A 20179-nucleotide genomic window follows, 5' to 3' on the forward strand; every position below is an offset into this window, starting at 1 on the left:
TGTGAGGTTGAGGCTAGGCTACTGTAGTGTGCTGGGGTCACCCTTGGAGACTGTCTAGATGTGGGGGGAATATTGGGTTTCCTCCGAGGTGGAGGAAAATCTTTGGGGAGTTAGGATTTAAAAGCCACCCCCCATTTGGGCTGGCTTTTGTTCCTATGAGCTGAGCTGCAGGTACTACAGAAGGCAGGGGGGCCTGTCACAGATTACAGAGGGCCTTCTGCTGCTTAGGTGGAAACATCTGATTCCCTCCACGGTTATACTATGTCAACTATATACTAGTTGTTATCAACCTTCCTCTGGCCAGGTGCCCTGCCATCGTTGCTGGACTCCCAACTCCCATCAGGGTGGGCGGCCAGCATGGCCAATGGTCGGGGACGCTGGAAACAACGCCTGGAGGGCCAGCCCTGGCCGGGGGAGGTTGGGATTGAAGTTTCGGGGAAGCAAACGCACCTGGCAGGCGTGTGCTTTTCACCTGATGGGTGGTGTGTTCAGCTCACGGAGTCGACTTGGCCAACCAAACACCCTACTGCTGACGGGGGGCAGAGCACCTGCTTTGCATGGGGGCAGCCCCCCAAACTTAGAGAAGGGCTAGTGGCAGGGAAGACCCTTCTCTGCCAGAAATGCTGGAGAGCTGCTGTCAATCAGGGACAGGACACAGGAAGGTGCTTTGCAGCGAGTCAGAAGGTTGGTGCATCCAGCTCAGGGTGATCTGCCCTTGGCGGGGGCAAGGGAATACATTTTCCCTGACACATTTCAGGTGCCACAGGACAGCCTGCTCTGGGACTGGCCCAGGAAGTCTGCTATGTCCCTAAGGGGTGGGATCCTAGGCCCCTCTTTCCTCTCTCTCCCCCCCAGAGCTGCCTTCCTGTCCCTGTGCGAGGCTGGTGAAGCAGGCGGATGTGGCAATGGCGGAGGGGCGGAGGGGGTGGACGAGCGGATGCTAGCCATGTTCCCAGAACCCTGTGAGAATTTTGGAAGAGCTTTTGCATGCATCTCCCTCTCCCTCTCTCTCTCTCCATTACCATGGGGTGCAACAGCAGGTAGCAGGAGCCAGAGACAAGGGGGAGGAGGAAGGCGAAGGAGAGAGAAAGGGCTGGTGCCGAGAGTGGCTGCTAGAGAAAGGAAAAAATATATTAAGAAGAGCAAGCACTCAAGTCCTTCTGCCGCCACGGTCGCTGCTTGCTGCTCTGCCGCTGCGTGAGAAAGAATGGAGAGAAGGAGACCGGTTAGGGAGAAGAAGTTAGAAGCGGGCAGATTATTACCTGTGCGACCCCCGTTACGTACAGTGGGACCCCCTCCGACGTCTCAATATTCTCACAGCGACAAAGGATGGTCATAACCTCCAAAGACAGTCTGAACAGTGATAAATAAAGGTAGGACAGCAAACACACAAAGGTGGTGGTTACCAGAGAGCAAGAGAACACCAGAATTCGCCAAGGAGGAAAGACGGGACTCTGGGGGGGTGGGGGTTGCATCTTGGGGCCAGGCAAGAGGGGCCGGGTAACTGAAGGAGGCAATGCTGAGCCAAGGCCACCGTTGCCCCCAAAGAAGCTGCCCTACTCTGGGTACAACCCCCAACGCACACACACATCCTCCCCAAAGGACTCCCCAATTATGAAAGCATCATCCCCACCCTGGACTGCTCTGCTCTGTTTACCTGTATAGCAGGTTTAAAGGGCCCTTTTTCTCATCACGCTTTCACTGGGATCGGGGAAACCCTGCTTTTTCTATTTGTAACTGCAGCTGAGGTGGTTTTGCTTTTGAGCTTAAGCCTTCACTGGTTTAGATTTTATATATATATATATATATATATATATATATATATATATATATATATATATATAATATCACACACACACACACACACACTATTCTTGAATGGTTACAGGTAGGTAGCCGTGCAGGTCTGCCGTAGTCGAAACAAAATAAACAAATTCCTTCCAGTAGCACCTTAGAGACCAACTACGTTTGTTATTGGTATGAGCTTTTGTGTGCATGCACACAAAAGCTCATACCAGTAACAAACTTAGTTGGTCTCTAAGGTGCTACTGAAAGGATTTTTTTTTATTCTTGAATGGGTTTGACGTTCGTACACTGGGGCTGTCTGGCTGGTGTTCACCCACGGCAGTGCCTTTTCTGTGGTGGCTCCCAATCTGCAGAATGCCCTCCCTGGTGAGGCGTGCTTCTCTGCTGACTTTCAAGAGGCATTATAGAATATTTGTGTCATTGGCCAAACAACACTGTTCCTGGCATTCCCCAAATCACTGGCTGGGAGTATGCTTTTTAACTGTTTCAGAATGCATTTTCACTATTAGAATTATTATTTGGAATGGTGTTTGTTTTTTTAAAAAAATTATGGATGCGTTTGCCGCCCTGGGCTCCTTTGGGAGGAAGGGCAAGATACAAATTGAATTTACCTGAATTTTAGTAAAATTCTGGCCATCATCTTGTAAGAGAGGGGAGTGCCCAGCTGCATAACACAGTCTAAGATATGGCAACCCCACCCTTGGGCAGCGAGCCCTGCAGGGAGAGAGACCCAAATCTATCCACCCACTGCAGATCTCTGCTCCTCCTGCAGCAAACCCAGAGAGTCCCGTCTTTCTCCTTTCCTTGTTAGTGCCCACAGAGGCAGAGATGCCCCCACAGGTGTTAGGGTGATTATTTGCACATGCTGTGGATTCTCCCCCATTCCCCAGCCCCCCCCAACGGACCCTGTGGACTACACACAAAGTGCTTCAGGACAGCAGCAGCAGCGACAGCATCACAGAAAACAGTTAGTCTGTTAGGCTACGCAAGAGACACACAGCAAGGCAACATTCACAGTTAAGGCAGAGAGAGAGAGAGAGAGAGATACACACATGGTGGGGAGTGAAGGGGAGATCCCCCTCCCCTTAAGAAGGCTGGCAAAGGGATCTGCCCCAGCCCACAGGAAGCCACAACACACCTCCTCTGGGTCGGAGTCTCCCAGATGCAGAAGGCCACCTGACCTGAGGAATGCACCTGCCCCAGCATCACCTGCTGGCCACAGAGCACACCTCTCCTGCCCTCTGGCCAACCAGCAACCAGGCTCTCTCTCCTTCTCTTGCATTGTGGGTAAAGGCAAAAGGAAAGAAGCTGGTGGCATCCCCCCCCCAATTTAGCTAGAAGCGGTAGTGTTATATTTGGGGGGGGGGGATTTGATCCAACACGTTTCGATTCGGCGTGTGAAAGAATCCAGTCCCTCCTAAGAGGGGCCTGTACCCATGAGTCTCTGTTCTGAGGCCAGTGAGTTGCACAGAGATGCAACAGGAAGCTTCTTCCAAGGTCAAATGATATTAGTGCACCTCTTGACTGGGAGAAATTGGAAGGAGGCAACCCCAGAGCCTGGAAACCTGCAGCAGGCAGCCTCTTCTCTGAGCTCTAGTTGTTACCTACGTAATGCTGTTTCTCATGGCAAGTTCTGCATGGGCCTAGTGAGGTGAGGTGAGAATATTCTTGAAAATGAGAATATTCTTGAGAATATTCTCTGCTAGAAAATTCTCCAGAGAATATTCTCCAATTTACAAACTGTAAATTCTAATGTCAGAACCAGTTTTACAACCCACTTTTAAAAAATCTAGTAAATAATAAGTCAAGCTGTGACATTGCCAGTGTAAGTAATGAATAATGATTTTTTTTTTTAATCCAGTTACATTACTGGGCATTGTGTCATTCAGTTCTAAAATGTGAGCTACAGAAAACATATATTTTTTTTAAGTTTTAAAAATGTTATTCATTTAATTTGATGAACATTTGAATTTGCAAGTATTTCAACTATATGTAATAGCCTTTTTTCTATTTTGGTGTGACCTTATTCTTAGCAATTCTATACCCTTGGCCATACAGTGTGATTTTTTTTTTTTTTACACAAAGTAGCTTTAATACTTTATACACTTAAAGTAACTAGGCTTATACAATTATGTGAGGTGGCCTTGATTTAAACAGTTAACGTTTCTATATTTTTATTTAGTGCCAGTAACTGGTTTTTGCAGCGCCATTCAATGGTACAAGGTGCCATTTACCAGAGACTGACATACTGAAATATATTATCATATAATAATACATAATACATAACATAATAATGTTAATGGCTTCTTTTATACGTATGCATATAGTTTTGTTTATCAGCTATAGTAACTAATTATACCATTTTCAATTATTAAAATGATATCATTTTCAATACATTAAAATGAATATTCTCCTATTTTAAATGAAAATTCTCTAATATTCTCATTAATTGAGAATATTCTCCAAAAAATTATTCCCGAGAGTTTAACATCACTACACAGGGCTTGCACAACACTAGTGTGTCCAAGCCTGTGGTTTGGGGGTCATTTGAATCATGTCAAGGTTACAAATTTAAGCTGGTCTCAAGGACAGTTTTCCTTTTTTGCCAAAATGGTCCAAAGGAAATGGATCCAAGAAACAGCAGCTCTGTGATACGAACTACCTAACAAATCAATTTCCTGGATTATCAGGAGGTGGCGGGAGAAGGAAAGGAACCATGACAGCAAATCAGTGCTCAGATCTGCTACAGGGTGAATGTGCCTCAAATGTGGCAGCTTTAAAATATTAACAAAATGCCCCGCAACTACCATAATGGAGTGGATCGCTGGGGAAAAGTTCTGGGGGTTGCAGGCCTCAGTGTATATGAAATAAATCCTTTCTAGCTGAGTTTGGACATCGTAGGTCCTTATACATGTTCCCAGAATAGATATGATGTCTCCCATTCATTACTTTTATCATTAAGACCAAAGTGCCCCTGAACCGGGGAAGACGTGTGAGTAAAGGCACCGTTGACCAGAGGCAACAGACCACCCATCACAATGCTGCCCCTTTCACAATTAAAGGAGGGGTTTTTTTTTGGAAGGGGGCTATTAGTTTAACAGCAAAAAGTGTTTGCATAAAGGTGCTGAACCTCTCTGCCTGAAATCAGTTGCTCCAGAGGCTTTTCACCATTCCTCGTTGGGAAGAGTGAGGGGGCTGCTTCAGGCAGCAGATGGGCGTAAGAACATAAGAAGAGCCCTGCAGGATCAGGCCCATGGCCCATCTAGAACAGCATCCTGTTTTCACAGGGGCCAACCAGTTTCCAGTAGGAAACCCACAAGCAGAACTCTGGGTGCAAGAACACTCTTCCCTCCTGCAGCTGGTATTCAGAAGCACGGAAGTGACAGAAGGGCATTGGAAGGGAGAACAGTGTTTGTTCCCCCTGCGGTGGAGAACGATACGCAGGAAGACACCTTAAACTGAGTGAGACAACTGGTCCATCTGGTTCAGTATTGTCTTCACTGACTGGTAGACTCTTCAAGGTTTCAGGCAGAGCGTCTGTCCCCTTCCTACCTGGAGTTCCCCAGAACTGAATCTGGGACCCGCGGTCTGCAAAGCATATGCTCTATCGCTGAGCTATGGTCCTTCCCCAAATGATATCACTCTGTCGCCTGGCCAGCTTTAACCAAAGGGACGCTACCTCGCCCTTCGCCCTGCAGCAACTCAACTTAGAGGGAGGGGAGCCCTTGGAAGATGGGGGTCTTCGGGAGTCACGAGGAGCCACTTTATACAGGAGCATGTGGGAAAGCAGCACAGTCACATCTAGCTGGGCCTTGACACAAAGCCACCTGCCCCCCGCCCCCAGCGATGAGGGAGCTCCCCTCCTTACCTCTGCGTGTCAGAGATGCACCACCAGGCCCAGGCCCAGCCCCCGTAGACATACTGCTTCTCGTCCGACCCACAGCAACCACCTGCAGAGGAAGCAGAGAGAGCAGTTGGGAACGGGCGCTTTATTTCGTCTATTAAGGATGCCCACCGTTCCAAAGAAGAGGCATTTCCAGGGCAACCAGCAAAGTATTGAAAAGCTAAAGGCAATGGTATGACCAATATGATGGCAACGGAGCCTGGATATGTCAAACTGCTGCACACCCGCTCGCCTGTTTAAACCCTGCCTCCATTTCTGTTCCCTTCCATCTGCCTGCATTTCCAGATTGTAAGCATCTCGTTCTTTGTAAATCGAAAAGGGCGTAAGGAGAGCTTGAGAGCTCAGGCCAATGGACCCGCTAGTCCAGGATCCTGTCCTCACAGTGGTCCAAAGAGATGCCCCGGTGGGAAGTCTGCAAGCAGGACTTGAGCACACCAGAGCCCTCTCCCTTGCTGTTCTAAGATTCTAGTCCTCATGATCATAAATAAAGGAGTGGTTTAAATATGAAATTAGGAAGCCGCCTTTTCGGAAGCCAGTCCAATTGGTCCATGGAAGGTGGTGGACTCTCCCTCACTGGAGGTTATTTGAACACAGGTTGGAGGGTCATCTATCAGGGATGCTTTAGCTAGGATTCCTGCATTGCAGAGGGTTGAACTAGATGACCTCTGGCGTTCCTTCCAACTCTTATGATTCTATGACACGAGCACCAGAGTTCTCTCCCCTCCTGCAGTTTCCAGAAGCATCGCAGTCTCCAATTGTGGAGACAGGGCACTCATGGCTAATAGCCATCCAGCCCTCTCCTCCACGGCTCTGTCCAACCACCTTTTAAAGTCATCCAGGTTTGTGGCAAACACTGTTTTCCACAGTTGAACTACGTGCTGTGTGAAGAAGGCCTTTCTTTTCTCTGTCCTGAATCTTTCAGCATTCGGCTTCATGGGATGCCCACAAGTTCCAGTCTTGTAAGGGAGAAAAGCTCTTCTCCATCTACTTCCTCTCTGCTAGGCATAATTCAATAAAATATAATTGCAAAGGAAGAGTATACACGTGTAGCCAACAGTTGCAGGGAGAAGGTCAGGCAGCCAAAGCTCAGAATGAGCTCAGGCTTGCAAGAGAGGCTGAAAATAATAACGAAAGGTTTCATTAGCTATGTCTGAAACAAGAGGAACAGCAGGCAAGCAGTAGCTCCTCTGCATGCAGAAAATGGAAAAAAAGCTATTGGGTGAAGGTGGAACAGTTCAACACCTACTTTGCCCCTGTCTACACCCAAAAGGAAAGCAGTGCCCCATCTGGGGATAATGGAATAAACAATGGAAGGAGGGAGCTGCAGCCCAGGATAGGAAAATAGGTAGTGAGGGAACACCTAGCTACTTTAAAGGAATTCAAATCTCCAGGGCCTGAGGAGCTGCACCTAAAGATACTAAAGGAGCGGGCAGGTATAATCTCAGAGCCCCTTTCTATAATATTTGAGAGTTCTTGGGGAATTCTCCCTGTAGATTGGAGGGGGGCAACTGTTGTCTCCATCATCTAAAGAGACAGGAGCCATCCCAGTTGTAAAGGCTGGCCTCCAGGAGCCTCTGGGGCACAGATAATTAAGCAGTCGGTGTGTGACCACTTAGAAAATGAGTTTCTCACAGACAAGTCATCCAGATAAATTTCATTTCTTTTTTTAAAACTTTAAACTTCTCTGTTGGGGGATGCACAACTGCCTGTAACTGCTCTTAATTTTCTCATTGCCTTGGCAGCCCTAGGAGAACTAGAAGCTTGCTTTCCCCTTAAAAAAAAAATAAAAAGCAAGTTCTCAGAACTTCAGAAATAGCCATACACAACTTAATGGATAAGAAACAGGAGCAGGTGGGGGCTGGCACCATAGGACACTCCCCCCTCTATCACATACACTCCCACCCAGGCCCAGTGCAATTTCCTGCTGCAGCTGTGCAGGAAAGATTAAATCAGGAGAGGGAGCCAAGAGATCACCTATGACCGAATTGGTGCAGAGCCATTCAGAAGCTCTCCTCCTCCTCCTCTGGCAGGCAGGCAGGGAACTGGGCCAGTTCCCATTCCTCTGCGCGTGACCCACGCCTGTGACTTTCTCCACCTCAGGGCTCTGCCAACTGTGTTTTGCAGCACACCGCCCTCAGCAGACGGCCCCCCACAGCTCAGGAAGATTTTGGAAGCAGAGGAGGAAGGAAGCATTCCGGTGCCTGCCCAGCCCAGAAGGAGCTTTTATTAGGTCATTTGATTGGAAAACGAATATTGTATTCCCCCCTGCCTTTCCACTCCTACACTTCCGTCAAATCTCCAACTCCTTGAACGCCTTTGTGAATCAATTCTGCCCAATCGTTCAGATTGATTGCAGTCGTCTCTCAGAGGAAAACCGCAATAAAATATCCTCAGAACAAGCAAGGAAACCAACGGCAAACAGTGAACACCCTGTCCCTTCAGAGCTGTTTGGCATTAACACACCCCTCAACAGGAAGCCCCGAATTATCCTGAGGATTCGGCCCAGAAGCACCTGTGGGAGATGGGGAGGCGCTTTAGGAATCTAAATGCCAATAACCCACCGTGGAAACAGAAGGGGCCTGGAAGAACCAGGGGTTTCACAGCAAGCCTGCCCACTCTCAGGGACTGCAGGAGCCAGTAAAGGGGACCTAGAACTTTGCAAATGCCTGAGAAAAATCTGAAAACTCCACTGGGCCTCCAAGATGTCGGTGGCAGGGCGCCAGTGGTGCATGAGAGGTGCCAGATTCAATCCCCAGTGGCATCTCCAGGAAGGAGACCCCATGTCTGAAACCCTGGAGAGCTGTTGCTAGTCAGTGTAGGCTATATTGAGCGAGAGGGACGCGTGGCCTAGCTCAAGAGTTACTCAGAAACACGAGGAATGGAGTCTTACTTTAGGGGAATGGCTTGTGCAGATCAGCGGCAGATCACCTGCAGAAGCTCCAAAGTTCAATCCCCGGTGACATCTCCAGGCAGGGTTGGGAATGGACCCTGCCCAGAACCCTGGAGAGCCACTGCTGCCAGCCAGTGTAGACAACACTGAGGTAGGTGGGCCAAAGGTCTGACTCAAGGGAGGGCAGCTTCCTCTGTTGCTCATTAACCAGGCACTTTCCTTCAGCACCCAGGACTCTGGAGCTCCCCTTGGCTGTTCATTCACTTGCAAAAAAACTCCTCCATTGCCAAATGCAGCCCTGCAGGCAGGAACTTCATCTCAGAAGCAGGGGGTGGGGGCTAGTTCAGAAGGCGAAAGCAGCCAGAATTCAGGTGGACTGGTTATTCCTCCACCCCAAAGCAGAAAATATTGCAGGGGGGGGGCGTGTAGTAGCAAATGGTGATGCTATTTTGGGGAGGGGAGGGAGGTGGAAAGGAAAGGAGGACTGGCATGGAGAAAGGCCGGCCAGCCACACCCGCTGCTGTTTTCTTCATTCTGCCTCAGGGAGGTCCCTGCTGGCTGTGTAATCAGATTTGCTCAGATGGAAGGAAAAGTGCAGCCAGCAGGCGAGATCCTGGGAGACAACGTTAGAAACGGAGATATGAAAGCTAGGGGCTAGATGGCACCTTAAACCGAGGTTATAGGCGCAACAATGGAACGTCCAGGCGTACTTTTTAATAACAAGAATACAAAGCTGAAAATGAATGAACTGCAGCTAAAATATTTTGTTCATTTTTCACATGGTCTAGTCCTTCCCCTGCCCACCCCCCTAATATTCTTAAGAGGGTCTTTTCTCCAGTCTTCAGAGAGTAGCTGGAAGCGGGGAGGCAGAAAAAGGTCCTCCTTTCCTTCCACTCCACAGTTTTAACCTGTCCTCGGGTCCAGTATTGGACCACTTCGACCGGATATCCCCAGCCGATGTGGACAGACTCCTCCGAGCTGGAAAGCCCACCACCTGTCCTCTCGACCCGTGCCCGTCTTGGCTGATTAGAGCGTGTCCAGACGAGGTGCGGGCGCTCCTGGGGGATATCATCAATTTGTCCCTTGGCACCGGGATATTCCCAGGGGAACTGAAGGAAGCAGTGGTGTGCCCGCTCTTAAAGAAAACATCATTAGATCCTTTAGATCTATCCAATTACCGCCCGGTTTCGAATCTTCCGTTCCTGGGTAAGGTGATTGAGAGAGCGGTTGCTGAACAGCTTGGTGGGTTTCTGGATGAAACATCGGCTCTGGATCCATTCCAGTCCGGCTTCTGCGCTGGTCATGGGACCGAGACGGCTCTGGTTGCCCTAACAGATGATCTTCGTAGACAGCTGGATCGAGGCGGGTCGGGGCTCGATCTGTCAGCAGCTTTCGACATGGTCGATCACGAACTTCTGGACCACCGCCTTGCCAACGTGGGGATCCAGGGCACAGTCCTTCAATGGCTGCGCTCGTTTCTCTCTGGTCGGGGACAGAGGGTGGCGCTTGGGGGGGAATTGTCATCGTGCCACTCCTTGGTGTGTGGAGTACCTCAGGGTGCGATACTCTCCCCGATGCTTTTTAACATCTTTATGCGCCCCCTTGCCCAGCTTGTCCGGAGTTTTGGGCTGGGTTGCCATCAGTATGCCGATGACACCCAACTCTATCTGTTGATGGATGGCCATCCTGACTCGGCACCAGACACACTGACCAGATGTTTGGAAGCTGTGGCTGGATGGTTACGTGGGAGCCGGTTGAAGCTAAATCCTTCGAAGACAGAGGTCCTGTGGCTGGGACGGGTCGATATGGGATGGGGGGGCAACTCCCATCTCTTGCGGGGGCGCAATTAGTGCCAGCACCGTCCGTTAAGAGTTTGGGTGTAATCTTCGACACCTCCCTTTCCATGGAGGCGCAGATTGCAGCTATAACAAAGGCGGCATCTTTCCATCTCCGCCAAGCTAAGCAGTTGGCTCCTTACCTCTCTCGCCCTGACCTAGCCACTGTGATCCACGCGACGGTCACCTCCAGACTGGATTATTGTAACTCGCTCTACGTGGGGCTGCCCTTGAGACTGACCCAGAAACTCCAGCGGGTGCAGAATGCTGCAGCGAGACTCCTTACGGGGTCTTCGCTGCGAGATCACATTCATCCGGTGCTATATCAACTGCACTGGCTCCCGGTGGAGTACAGGATCAGGTTTAAGGTGCTGGTTTTAACCTTTAAAGCCCTATACGGCCTAGGACCCTCGTACCTACGGGACCGCCTCTCCTGGTATGCCCCACAGAGAAACTTACGGTCATCAAATAAAAACATCTTGAAGGTCCCAGGCCACAGAGAAGTTAGGCTGGCCTCAACTAGAGCCAGGGCTTTCTCGGCTGTGGCTCCGACCTGGTGGAACACTCTGTCACAAGAGACTAGGGCCCTGCGGGACTTGACATCTTTCCGCAGGGCCTGCAAGACAGAGCTGTTCCGCCAGGCCTTTGGCCAGGGCACAGCCTGACTCCCTCCCTCGGCAATCTTCGCGGAGCTCTGGCCCAATGGTGGCCAGTGGCTTGAATTTAATTAATTTTATAATGAATGATTTTAGAGTGTTGTTTGTGCTGTACTTTTGTACTGTTTTATTGTTGTTAGCCGCCCTGAGCCCGGCTTCGGCTGGGGAGGGCGGGATATAAAATTATTATTATTATTATTATTATTATTATTATTATTATTATTATTATTATTATCATTACTATCTTAGGCGCAGTACTGCGCCCAGAGCTCAGGAACTGCTCACGCTAATGAAATTCCCAGTCGCAAAATGCACCTAGAATGAATAATGGGAGTTTCGAGCACTGCCGGGAGATTATGGGAAAGGAGGAGGAGAAGCACCCATGCCCGGCTTGGGGCTAATGATGCTCCCCTCCCCTCTCCCAGGAGAGGCATCAACTGGACCACCGTCAGCAGATCATCCCAGTTCCTTTGCCATTTTGGAGCACTGATGACCTTGGGGCAATTGGGAGGTGGAGAGAGAGAATGCCTGCTGTTTGTGTAAATTTAAAAGGACTTTGCAGCTCGCTCTCTGTTTGTTTTTTAAAGAGTAACACACAAGCACAGCAAGGTCCACATTCACAGAATGTCGAATAACTTCCTTATGGAAAGACATTCTGGAATTTTTTTAAAAAATATACCTTTAAATCTGTAAATATTCACAGGAGAACAATGATTGTGACTGTGACTTTCACATACGATGAAACACTTGAGACCATGTACATTTTTCTTTATTATGAGCTTATGGGGTCCTTCTTATATCCTTTTCTTTTGTATTGTTTTGTTTTGCAACTCTCTGTTTCCCTTATCCACTTTATAGGTATTTGTACACATTTTCCTGTATTACAAAACTGTACATATATATATATATATATATACACACACACACATACACACACACACTTTGTGATATATCTAGTATACAGTATTGCAATGTTTAGCTGGTCAGGTATCGCCCAGCCCTAGGCCTTATTACAAAATGCAACTTTGAAAACTCTTCTCAAACAGGGTGACAGTAAAGGCTTAGTTAATAAACCTACTCATATTAAATTGGCACGGTGGTGGAATCTGGGGCTACACAAGAGAGGAGGGGGGGTGACCCGCTTGTGATCTTCCAGAGGTACCTGAACAGCTGCTGGAAAGAACAAAGCATACTCGCTTGATGCAGCAGCAAGACAGTTTCACCTCCTGGGTTGAAAATACTACTTCTCCTAATTACATGCAGCTTGACATGTAAAGGAAGCAGAGCAGGGCTTGGAGAGGACAGTCCCCCCCCCCCCGCCTAGAGAGCTCTCCCAAACAAGGGTTTGGGGGGGGGGGAGAAGGGAATCAGAGCAAAACAGAGGCTGCTCCTCCCTCTCTGCTGCTAAGTCTTGGCAAAAGGAATCCTGATTCCCGAAAAGATAGCAGCTGTTGGAAAGGAGCCCACCTCTCTCCAGAGAAAGGCTGTTGCACAACGGCCTGTCCTTCCTTACAAGCTAACGGGAATTTTTGCAACAGGCTGCCTGTACAGAGACGCAAAGTGGGTCACGGGTTCATCCATCTAATCTCATTTAGACGGAGAAATAAAGACAGGCAGGGCTCATGCTGCACCTCAGGGCAACTGCAGGCTGGTGTGCCAGTTTAAGAGCTAGCCAGCAATTTTGGCAAACAGTCCCCTAAGCCACCAGCAGAGATACAACCCACACCTCAACAAAAGCAGCAAAGCAAACACAGATTGTTTGCTTGGGAGTTAAAATAGAACAAGGCAGCACGAACAGTCCAGCTGCCAGGTTATCATGGACTTGTCTCGGGGGCTTGACATTTCTTGCAAACATCGGAAAATGCTGGACATGCACACACAAAAACACACACACACTCCACTGCAAGACTTCATGCCACAGGTGGGCTGCCAATTAGTAAGGGGGCCTCATGCTGACTGGGAACAGTTATGGACCACCGGTATAAAGTTTACGGCATGTAATGCCTTAAGAGAGAATATTATGAAAATGATTTATAGGTGGTACATGACCCCAGTCAAGCTTGCAAAAATTTATCATCTGCCCAATAACAAATGCTGGAAATGTAATGAAACTGAAGGTACTTTTTATCACCTTTGGTGGACATGCCCAAAGATTAAGGCTTTCTGGGAAAGGATTTATAATGAAATGAAAAAGGTGCTTAAATGCACTTTTGTGAAGAAACCAGAGGCCTTTCTCCTGGGCATGGTAGGCCAATTGGTGTCAAAGAAAGATAGGACGTTTTTTATGTATGCGACTACAGCAGCAAGAGTACTTTTAGCAAAGTACTGGAAGACACAAGAACTACCCACACTGGAAGAATGGCAGACGAAGGTGATTGACTACATGGGACTGGCTGAGATGACCGGCAGAATCCGTGACCAAGGGAAAGAGACGGTGGAAGAAGATTGGAAGAAATTAAAAGTTTATCTTAAGAACTGTTGTAAAATTAATGAGTGTTAAAATGTTTTGAGTAATGCAAAATAGAATTGCAGCGATAAACAATTGGACATGAGAAAAAGGATTTAAAGGAAGTGCCATAAGTAATTAAAATTAGGGGTTGCTGGAAAGATTTAAAACAGGGATGCAGAAAAAGGAGGTATGGGGAAGTCGTTGAAAGAAGGCTTAAAGAAAAGAAGGTTAAGAAATTATACGTGTTTATATGTTTGTTTGTTTTTGTATTGTTTTGTATTGTCTTTTAATATGTGTTGGAAAATTAATAAAAATTTATTTAAAAAAAAAACAATTAGTAAGGGGGCCTCAGTTTAAACCTAGACCAGCTTGCCACAAAAACTAGCTGGGGAAGCCATTCCCTGTCACGGAAGGAAGCAATTATTCCATCCTAATAGGTTAGTTAGTACCTTGTCAGCATTGGGTGAATGCAACTTTCACCCTGATTATGATGCTTTGGGGTAGGATTTAAACAAGCAAAAATCCTCCAGAAATCTTTCCCTGGCAACAGTTCTCCTGGCTCCACTTGCTAGTTAGGTGTAAGTTTTTTATATTCATTTGTTATACCATTGGATTTCTTGAGGAAGAGGTGCTGGGGCCCAGCCCCTGCCGGAAGCCACAGGACTCCCGTAGCGGAATCATGGGACCTTATCCAAGATATGGAGGGCCAGGATGTAGTTACTCAAATCAGAGGCATGTTGATTACTTCATGTCCTCATTGCAGAGAGAGGGCAGGGTGGGATGACTCTGGCACTGGAAGAAGGTTTGGGGGTTTCGATTTGATTAAGTCTTCTGCTCGCAAGGCTCCAGGCCTCCCGACACGCACAGGAACACAGCCTGCATTCATCTGCTGCTGGACACGGACCAATCCTGCAGTGCTAAGAACGCTTCCCATTTCAAAAAGTGCCCAGAAAGCAGATGGGAAATGCTGCCCAGTAACACCATAGACCCTTGGACCACCCTTTTCTCCTATCGAGGGCAGGCTGGCAACACAACTTGCGAACACAGTCTGCCTGCCTGCCTGCTTGCCACAAGACTGGGGGAGGAGGAGGGGGAAATCCAGGACTGATCACGCCTCTTGAGGGCTGGTAGCATGCAGACAATGCAAATGTATGCTAGTAGGCCTGTACAAACTCACACAAGATTATTGGGGTCGGCCTTGTTACTCCTACGCTGGAAAATACCAGCTAATAATAATAATTTAAACAAATACTAATTTTATTATCTGGCTGGGTTTCCCAACCAACCTGGGCAGTTTCCAGCACATATAAAAAGATAACAAAATGTCAAACATTGAAAACTTCCTGATACAGGGCTGCCTTCAGAAGTCTTCTAAAAGTTGTGTAGTTCTTTAGCTCCTCTGCATTTGACAGGAGGGCATTCCACAGGGTAGATGCCACCACCGAGAAGGCCCCCTGCCTGGTTCCCTGCGACTTCACTTCTTGCAGGGAGGGAACTGTTCGAAGGCCCTCGGAGCTGGACCTCAGTGTCTAGGCTGAATGATGGGGGTGGAGACGCTCCTTCAGGTGTAATGAAGTTTAAGAGGAGTGCAATTATGAAGCATCAAATTAAACAGGTTTTTGTACAGCCTAAGGTTTTATTTTCCACGTGAAAGAGGCTACTAGTGGGAAGTTGATGCTCTGCGGGCATATGTGAAATGAGGGAAGCCTCTGGGTCATGAACTCACAGAGCAGCTACTCAACTCTCAAACTACAATTGACTACAATTTGGGAGAATTGTGCTGCTCTATGTTACAGAGCTGCTGGGAGGATTACAAGGACTACATACAACACGTGGTTTGAGTGCTCTGGAACATGGTATATAAAATGCTAAAAGCTAATGCTGGTGTATTTCCATCCCACACTGTTCCCGTCCGAAGTCTAGGCAGGGCTGGGGTTCTCCCTGCCTATCAGAACTTCCAAGCAGGCAAGGAAGGACAGTCGCTCAGCAGCAGAGCACCTGCTTTGCCTGAAGAAGGTCCCGGGTTCAACCCCGATTCTCCAGTTAAAAACATACCAGGGAGCAGAGAAAGTGGAAGATCCGCAGCTGCCCAAGACCCTGGAAGAGCCGCTGCCAGTCAGAGTAGACAACGCAAGGCAGAGGATTAGTGGCTTGACTCAGTAGGCAGATCCTCATCTGCAGAGGCTGGATGGCCATCTGCCAGGGATTCTTTAGCTCTGATTCCTGCATTGCAAGGGGTTGGACTAGATGATCCTTGGGGTCCCTTCCAACTCCACAATTCTGTTATTCCATGTCTGTAACAGGATTAACCTGCACAGCCATGGTTCATGGAAGATACACTCGGCCCATGTTCATGTTATATTCCATATTTTCTTTCCAGACCACTCGAGGCCATTTCCTTCCGAAACAGAAAAAAGCAGGAGGGTGTGGTGGTTATTAAGAGCGCTATGTTTTCCCCAGAATGATTTTCCATCTACTGCAGTAGCTTTGGCTACACTGAGAATGGAGGCTCTCAAGGGAGGTGGAGGCTCCCATCACCAACACACACACCCCGACCGCTTTTACGAGCTGAACTGGCCTCTTCCAATTGTAATCACAACATCTCACACCTTCTTTTTCCTGAAAATAACTTACTGGGCTACAAATCATGTATTTTGCCTTGGAAATGTGTTCCTGTAAAGCTCAGATACTTGGCAGAGAACACATTCAGAGGCACCCCCATCCTATTAACACTAATATCATACCAAACCGTGGTGCTGGAATATGATAAGTGGGTTGCAGGATCCTCATGAACCAGGAAGAAAACATTTCAGGAGATGCACAAATACAATCAATCTAAGTTGCATTTTCATACAACTGTTTCCCATCAAGCAAAAGCACCTGCCCACTTTAAATACGCCTCAGATGAAAACAGGAAGGATTCAGCACCATTTTCTTAAGAGAAGTTCAAATCACTGAGAAATGGATCTCTAACTAATTTTGCAGTTTGTGTCAGGAGCGGATGGGAGCTTAACTGAATGCAAACCAGCTAATGCTCAATCCAAGCGCTATAGACCCCGTGGGACACATTGTGTCACTGTTGTGATTATTATTCATAAACAAAAACCCAAGGCCTTATGGGGAGCTCTGTGCTGTACAAGGTGGGTTGTGTGTGTGATATCATTAATATTAAGGCTAATTTCAAATTTCTAAAGAACTGTACACTTTTTTTAAGACAGAGACTAAGTGGCAGGGAAAATATGTGTGCATGTTTTCCAGAGACACAGGCTGTGTTCATTTTTGTTGCAGCAAAACCAACAAATAATCTTATGCCATAATAAGAGTTGTTGGTCTTTAAGGTGCCACAAACAAGACTTCTGTGTAGGTTGTGGGTTGTTTTTCTTCTTCTCCATATTAGGCGGTATATAAATGCCACAAATGGTGTCTCCCTGTGTTAAAAGAGATCTCTGCATACTTTTGTGTTTATGTACATGAGTACATATTTATGTGGAGGGGTGTACAAGAGAGAAATATATTTGTATATGTAAATAACACTCTTTCTGTGGCTGCAAACATAGCATATATACGATATAAATAAATGTGCACAGGAGAGATGTGATATACCTATATGTGCATGATATATATATCTGTGAATGTGTGCAATACGTGTAAGAGAGATATCATTGTGTGTCTGTAAGAGAGATGTGTTTGCAATGTGTGTGCCGGCGTAAGAGAGAGCTCTGTGTGTATGGGCGCTATGTTGTTTGCATAAGCAATCTCTGCGTGTGTTCTGTAGGTGGGTGCGTAAGAGAAATCTCTGTGTAAACGTGTGCTGGGCTGTTGGCGCGAGAGATCCGTGTGCGCCGTCTACCCATCCGTGTGCAGGCGTGGGAAAAATCTACGTGCGCGCGCCCTCTCTGTGCGAGAGACACCTGCGCATATGTACATGCTGTGCCGTTTGTGTAACAGGGAGATCTCCGTGTGCCAGGGATGGATGCGCTTGTGTGCTTGGGCAAAAGAAATCTCTGCATACCTGTTCCACTCCCGTGTCAGAGAGTGCTGTGTGCATGCAGGCATACACGTGTGTGTGTGTGTGTATGTGTGTGTGTGTCCTACATGTGTCCCCTCAGAGGGGAGGGATAAAGCCCCCCCCCTAGGCCTCACCCAATTCAAGGAGAAGGACCCCCCCCCAGGGAGGAAGGAGAACAGCAGGAAGGAAGGAAGGAGGAAGAAGAGGGCGAGGCAGACCTGCGAGGCAGACGACGAGCTGCGGAGGGGGGGGCTCAGCGTCCCTCCCCCCCTTGAGGAAAACAAGCCCCCCCTCACGCTCCCCCCCCTCGGCCTCCTTACCTGACACGACGAGGGCCTCGTTGGGCCCCACCGTGTGGCAGTTGCCCATGGCGACTCGACCCAGACAACGCCAAGCAGCAGCCCGCCCCCTCCCACCGACCACCACCACTGCGCACGCGCACTGCGCTCCGCCCGATTAACGGGTCGGGGGGAATCTTCGGGAGGAGCGGCAGCGGCGGCACCGCCTCCTTCCTCGGCTCCTCCCCCGCCGCTGAAGGCTCCGCCCACAGGAAGCGCGTCCGAGGCGGGGGGGGGGAGAGGGAGAGCGGGGGCGGGAAAAGGAAAGAGCGGGAAAAGGGGAGCGCAGGGAGGAGGAAGAGGGAGAAGCCGCCTCCTCCGCCTTCGCCTCAGGCCGCCATTTTGGGCGGAGGAGGAAAGTGTCAGGGGGGGAAAAAAAGAAAAGGATAAAATAAAGGGCACCCCCCCATCTTCCTCAGAACACGCGCCCTTTGTGAACACACGTCGCGTTGTTTGGTTTTCGTTATTATGTGTTTTCGCGTTTTCGCACGAGATCCTCCTGCAGAAAAGGGCAGTGTATAAATAAACAAAACCCTCAGAACTCGAAAAAAAATTACTATCCGGACGGGGCACAATAAATAAAAATATAATTTATTATTATTATTATCGTTGTTGTTGTTATTAACACACCACACCCTCCAGGTCCCAGGTGGGGTACAATCAATCAATTAATGATGGTAAATATTCTTGTTGATTCTTGTTTAGTAGCCCTTCACCCCAAGGTCCCAGGGTTGGGTACATTTAAAATATAATATAAAAACAGTTTTAAAAACAGCTTGCCATTGCAGAAGCAAGGCAGGTCCTAAAAACCTACATCTGAATGGTCCTCCTTGTCTTTTAAGGGCATCTTCCCATTTGTCTCCTCTCTCCTTGCATATTCTGTGATTAGCAACAGTTTTTCTGCCTCCATTTTTTCCAAAGACCATCCTTGAGAGACCCCCTCAGCCCAACATAGATGCCCCCTCAGCCACGCCAGTCTTGCCCAGCTGGCCTCAAAATTACAGCGGCCACATTATGCTTTCCCCCCACTTGCTAAGAAACGTGTATTTTAATGTGGCAGCTCCTACAGTTTGGACTCTAGCCGCCTTTGCTCTTTTTTTTAAGTCTCTGCTAAAGACATTTCTGTCTGGGGAAGCCTATCCAGACACACAAACAAGCTGCCATCTGTTTTTATTATTACTAATATTGTTTTAGGTTCTAAAAAAGATTTCACTGAAAATTTTGCTGTTTTGTTCTTTTTCTGGTGGTTTAGTCAGGTGGCATATAAACATCGTGGGGAGTGAACCTAAATCGAGTTTAATTTTTAACATTTCAGCTTCTGCCACAATCAGCTGCTCTGATAAAAATGAAAGAATTGAGCAGAGATTTCTGCATTGCACTCCCGAGGTCCCTTTGATATAGGAATTGGAGACCCCAGGTGTACATTTTGATTATTTTAATAATTTTTCAGTGTTTCGCTTTAATTGCATTTAACCTTTCAGAATGCATTAGACTTGATCTTTGTGTGTTCTGCATTTGTGAGTCTTCCTTCTAAGCTACTCTCCTCTCTCTCCTTATCTACTCCTGAAAATCGTACTAATGGCAGGAGGATGTTTTAGCACCAGAGTGAGAATCAGCTATCCTTGAAGCTAACTGAGACTCAGGAAGAGGATTTTATGATGCTCTTCCCTCTCACTGAAGGCTAAGCTGCCAGGGTAACGCTGATATCCGAGACCTGAAATGGTCAAATGGCCTGGGCACATCAGGGCCACTCCAAGGCGATTGCAGGGGTGAAGATGCCAGTACGAAGCCACACATGCTTCTCATGACCTGTAATCTTTCCTGACGTATGTTTAAGGATGTCTTATGACTCTTGGTTTGCTGTGTTTGAACTACTGAATTGCCTCAGGGCAGAGCTCAACTGGCACGTTGAGTCGAGTGAGCTCTGTCCTATTGCAATAGCTATAATAAAACTGGGTCCCTAAATCTGGATGCTGGACTTGGAAATAGTTTCCTTGGTTCTGTGGTTTATGCAAAAGGTGGTTGTTCCTCACCTGGGTAACAAACAAGGTGGTGTAGAGGTGAATTCTTACAGCACCTCTATGATTCTATGATATTGCCAAGATGGTGGGTTCTGGAGTTTGGAGACTGGAGGGATGCTCAGAAAGTCTTCAGTTGCTGCAGCTCAGTTATAAATGCTACTATTATAGGTGAGCGCTGCACTTTAAGCCACTTATTAGCAATCCTGGCTTTCATTCTTGTACTTACATTGTATATTGCCTACACTGACTGGCAGCAAGGGCTCTCTCCAGT

General features: G+C 47.8%; 1 protein-coding gene across 2 annotated transcripts in view; it reads right to left on the reverse strand.

Annotated features, from left to right (window-relative positions):
* Positions 1-17995, reverse strand: part of FLOT2 (flotillin 2) — a 30750-nt gene extending 12755 nt beyond the window's left edge. Inside the window, exons 1-3 of one of the 2 annotated variants that reach the window (XM_053367221.1) lie at positions 17870-17995; positions 5675-5756; positions 1263-1353 (exon numbers count right to left, since the gene is read on the reverse strand). In XM_053367221.1, coding sequence (XP_053223196.1) covers positions 1263-1353; positions 5675-5756; positions 17870-17918 — 222 coding nt within the window. In that variant the 5' untranslated portion in view covers positions 17919-17995. The remainder of the gene's footprint in view (positions 1-1262; positions 1354-5674; positions 5757-17869) is intronic. The other variant, XM_053367220.1, reaches the window with a different exon arrangement.
* Positions 17996-20179: the final 2184 nt, after the last annotated feature.

The sequence above is a fragment of the Podarcis raffonei genome, chromosome 15 (genome assembly GCF_027172205.1).
Source record: "Podarcis raffonei isolate rPodRaf1 chromosome 15, rPodRaf1.pri, whole genome shotgun sequence".
In the NCBI taxonomy this organism is placed as follows: Eukaryota; Metazoa; Chordata; class Lepidosauria; order Squamata; family Lacertidae; genus Podarcis; species Podarcis raffonei.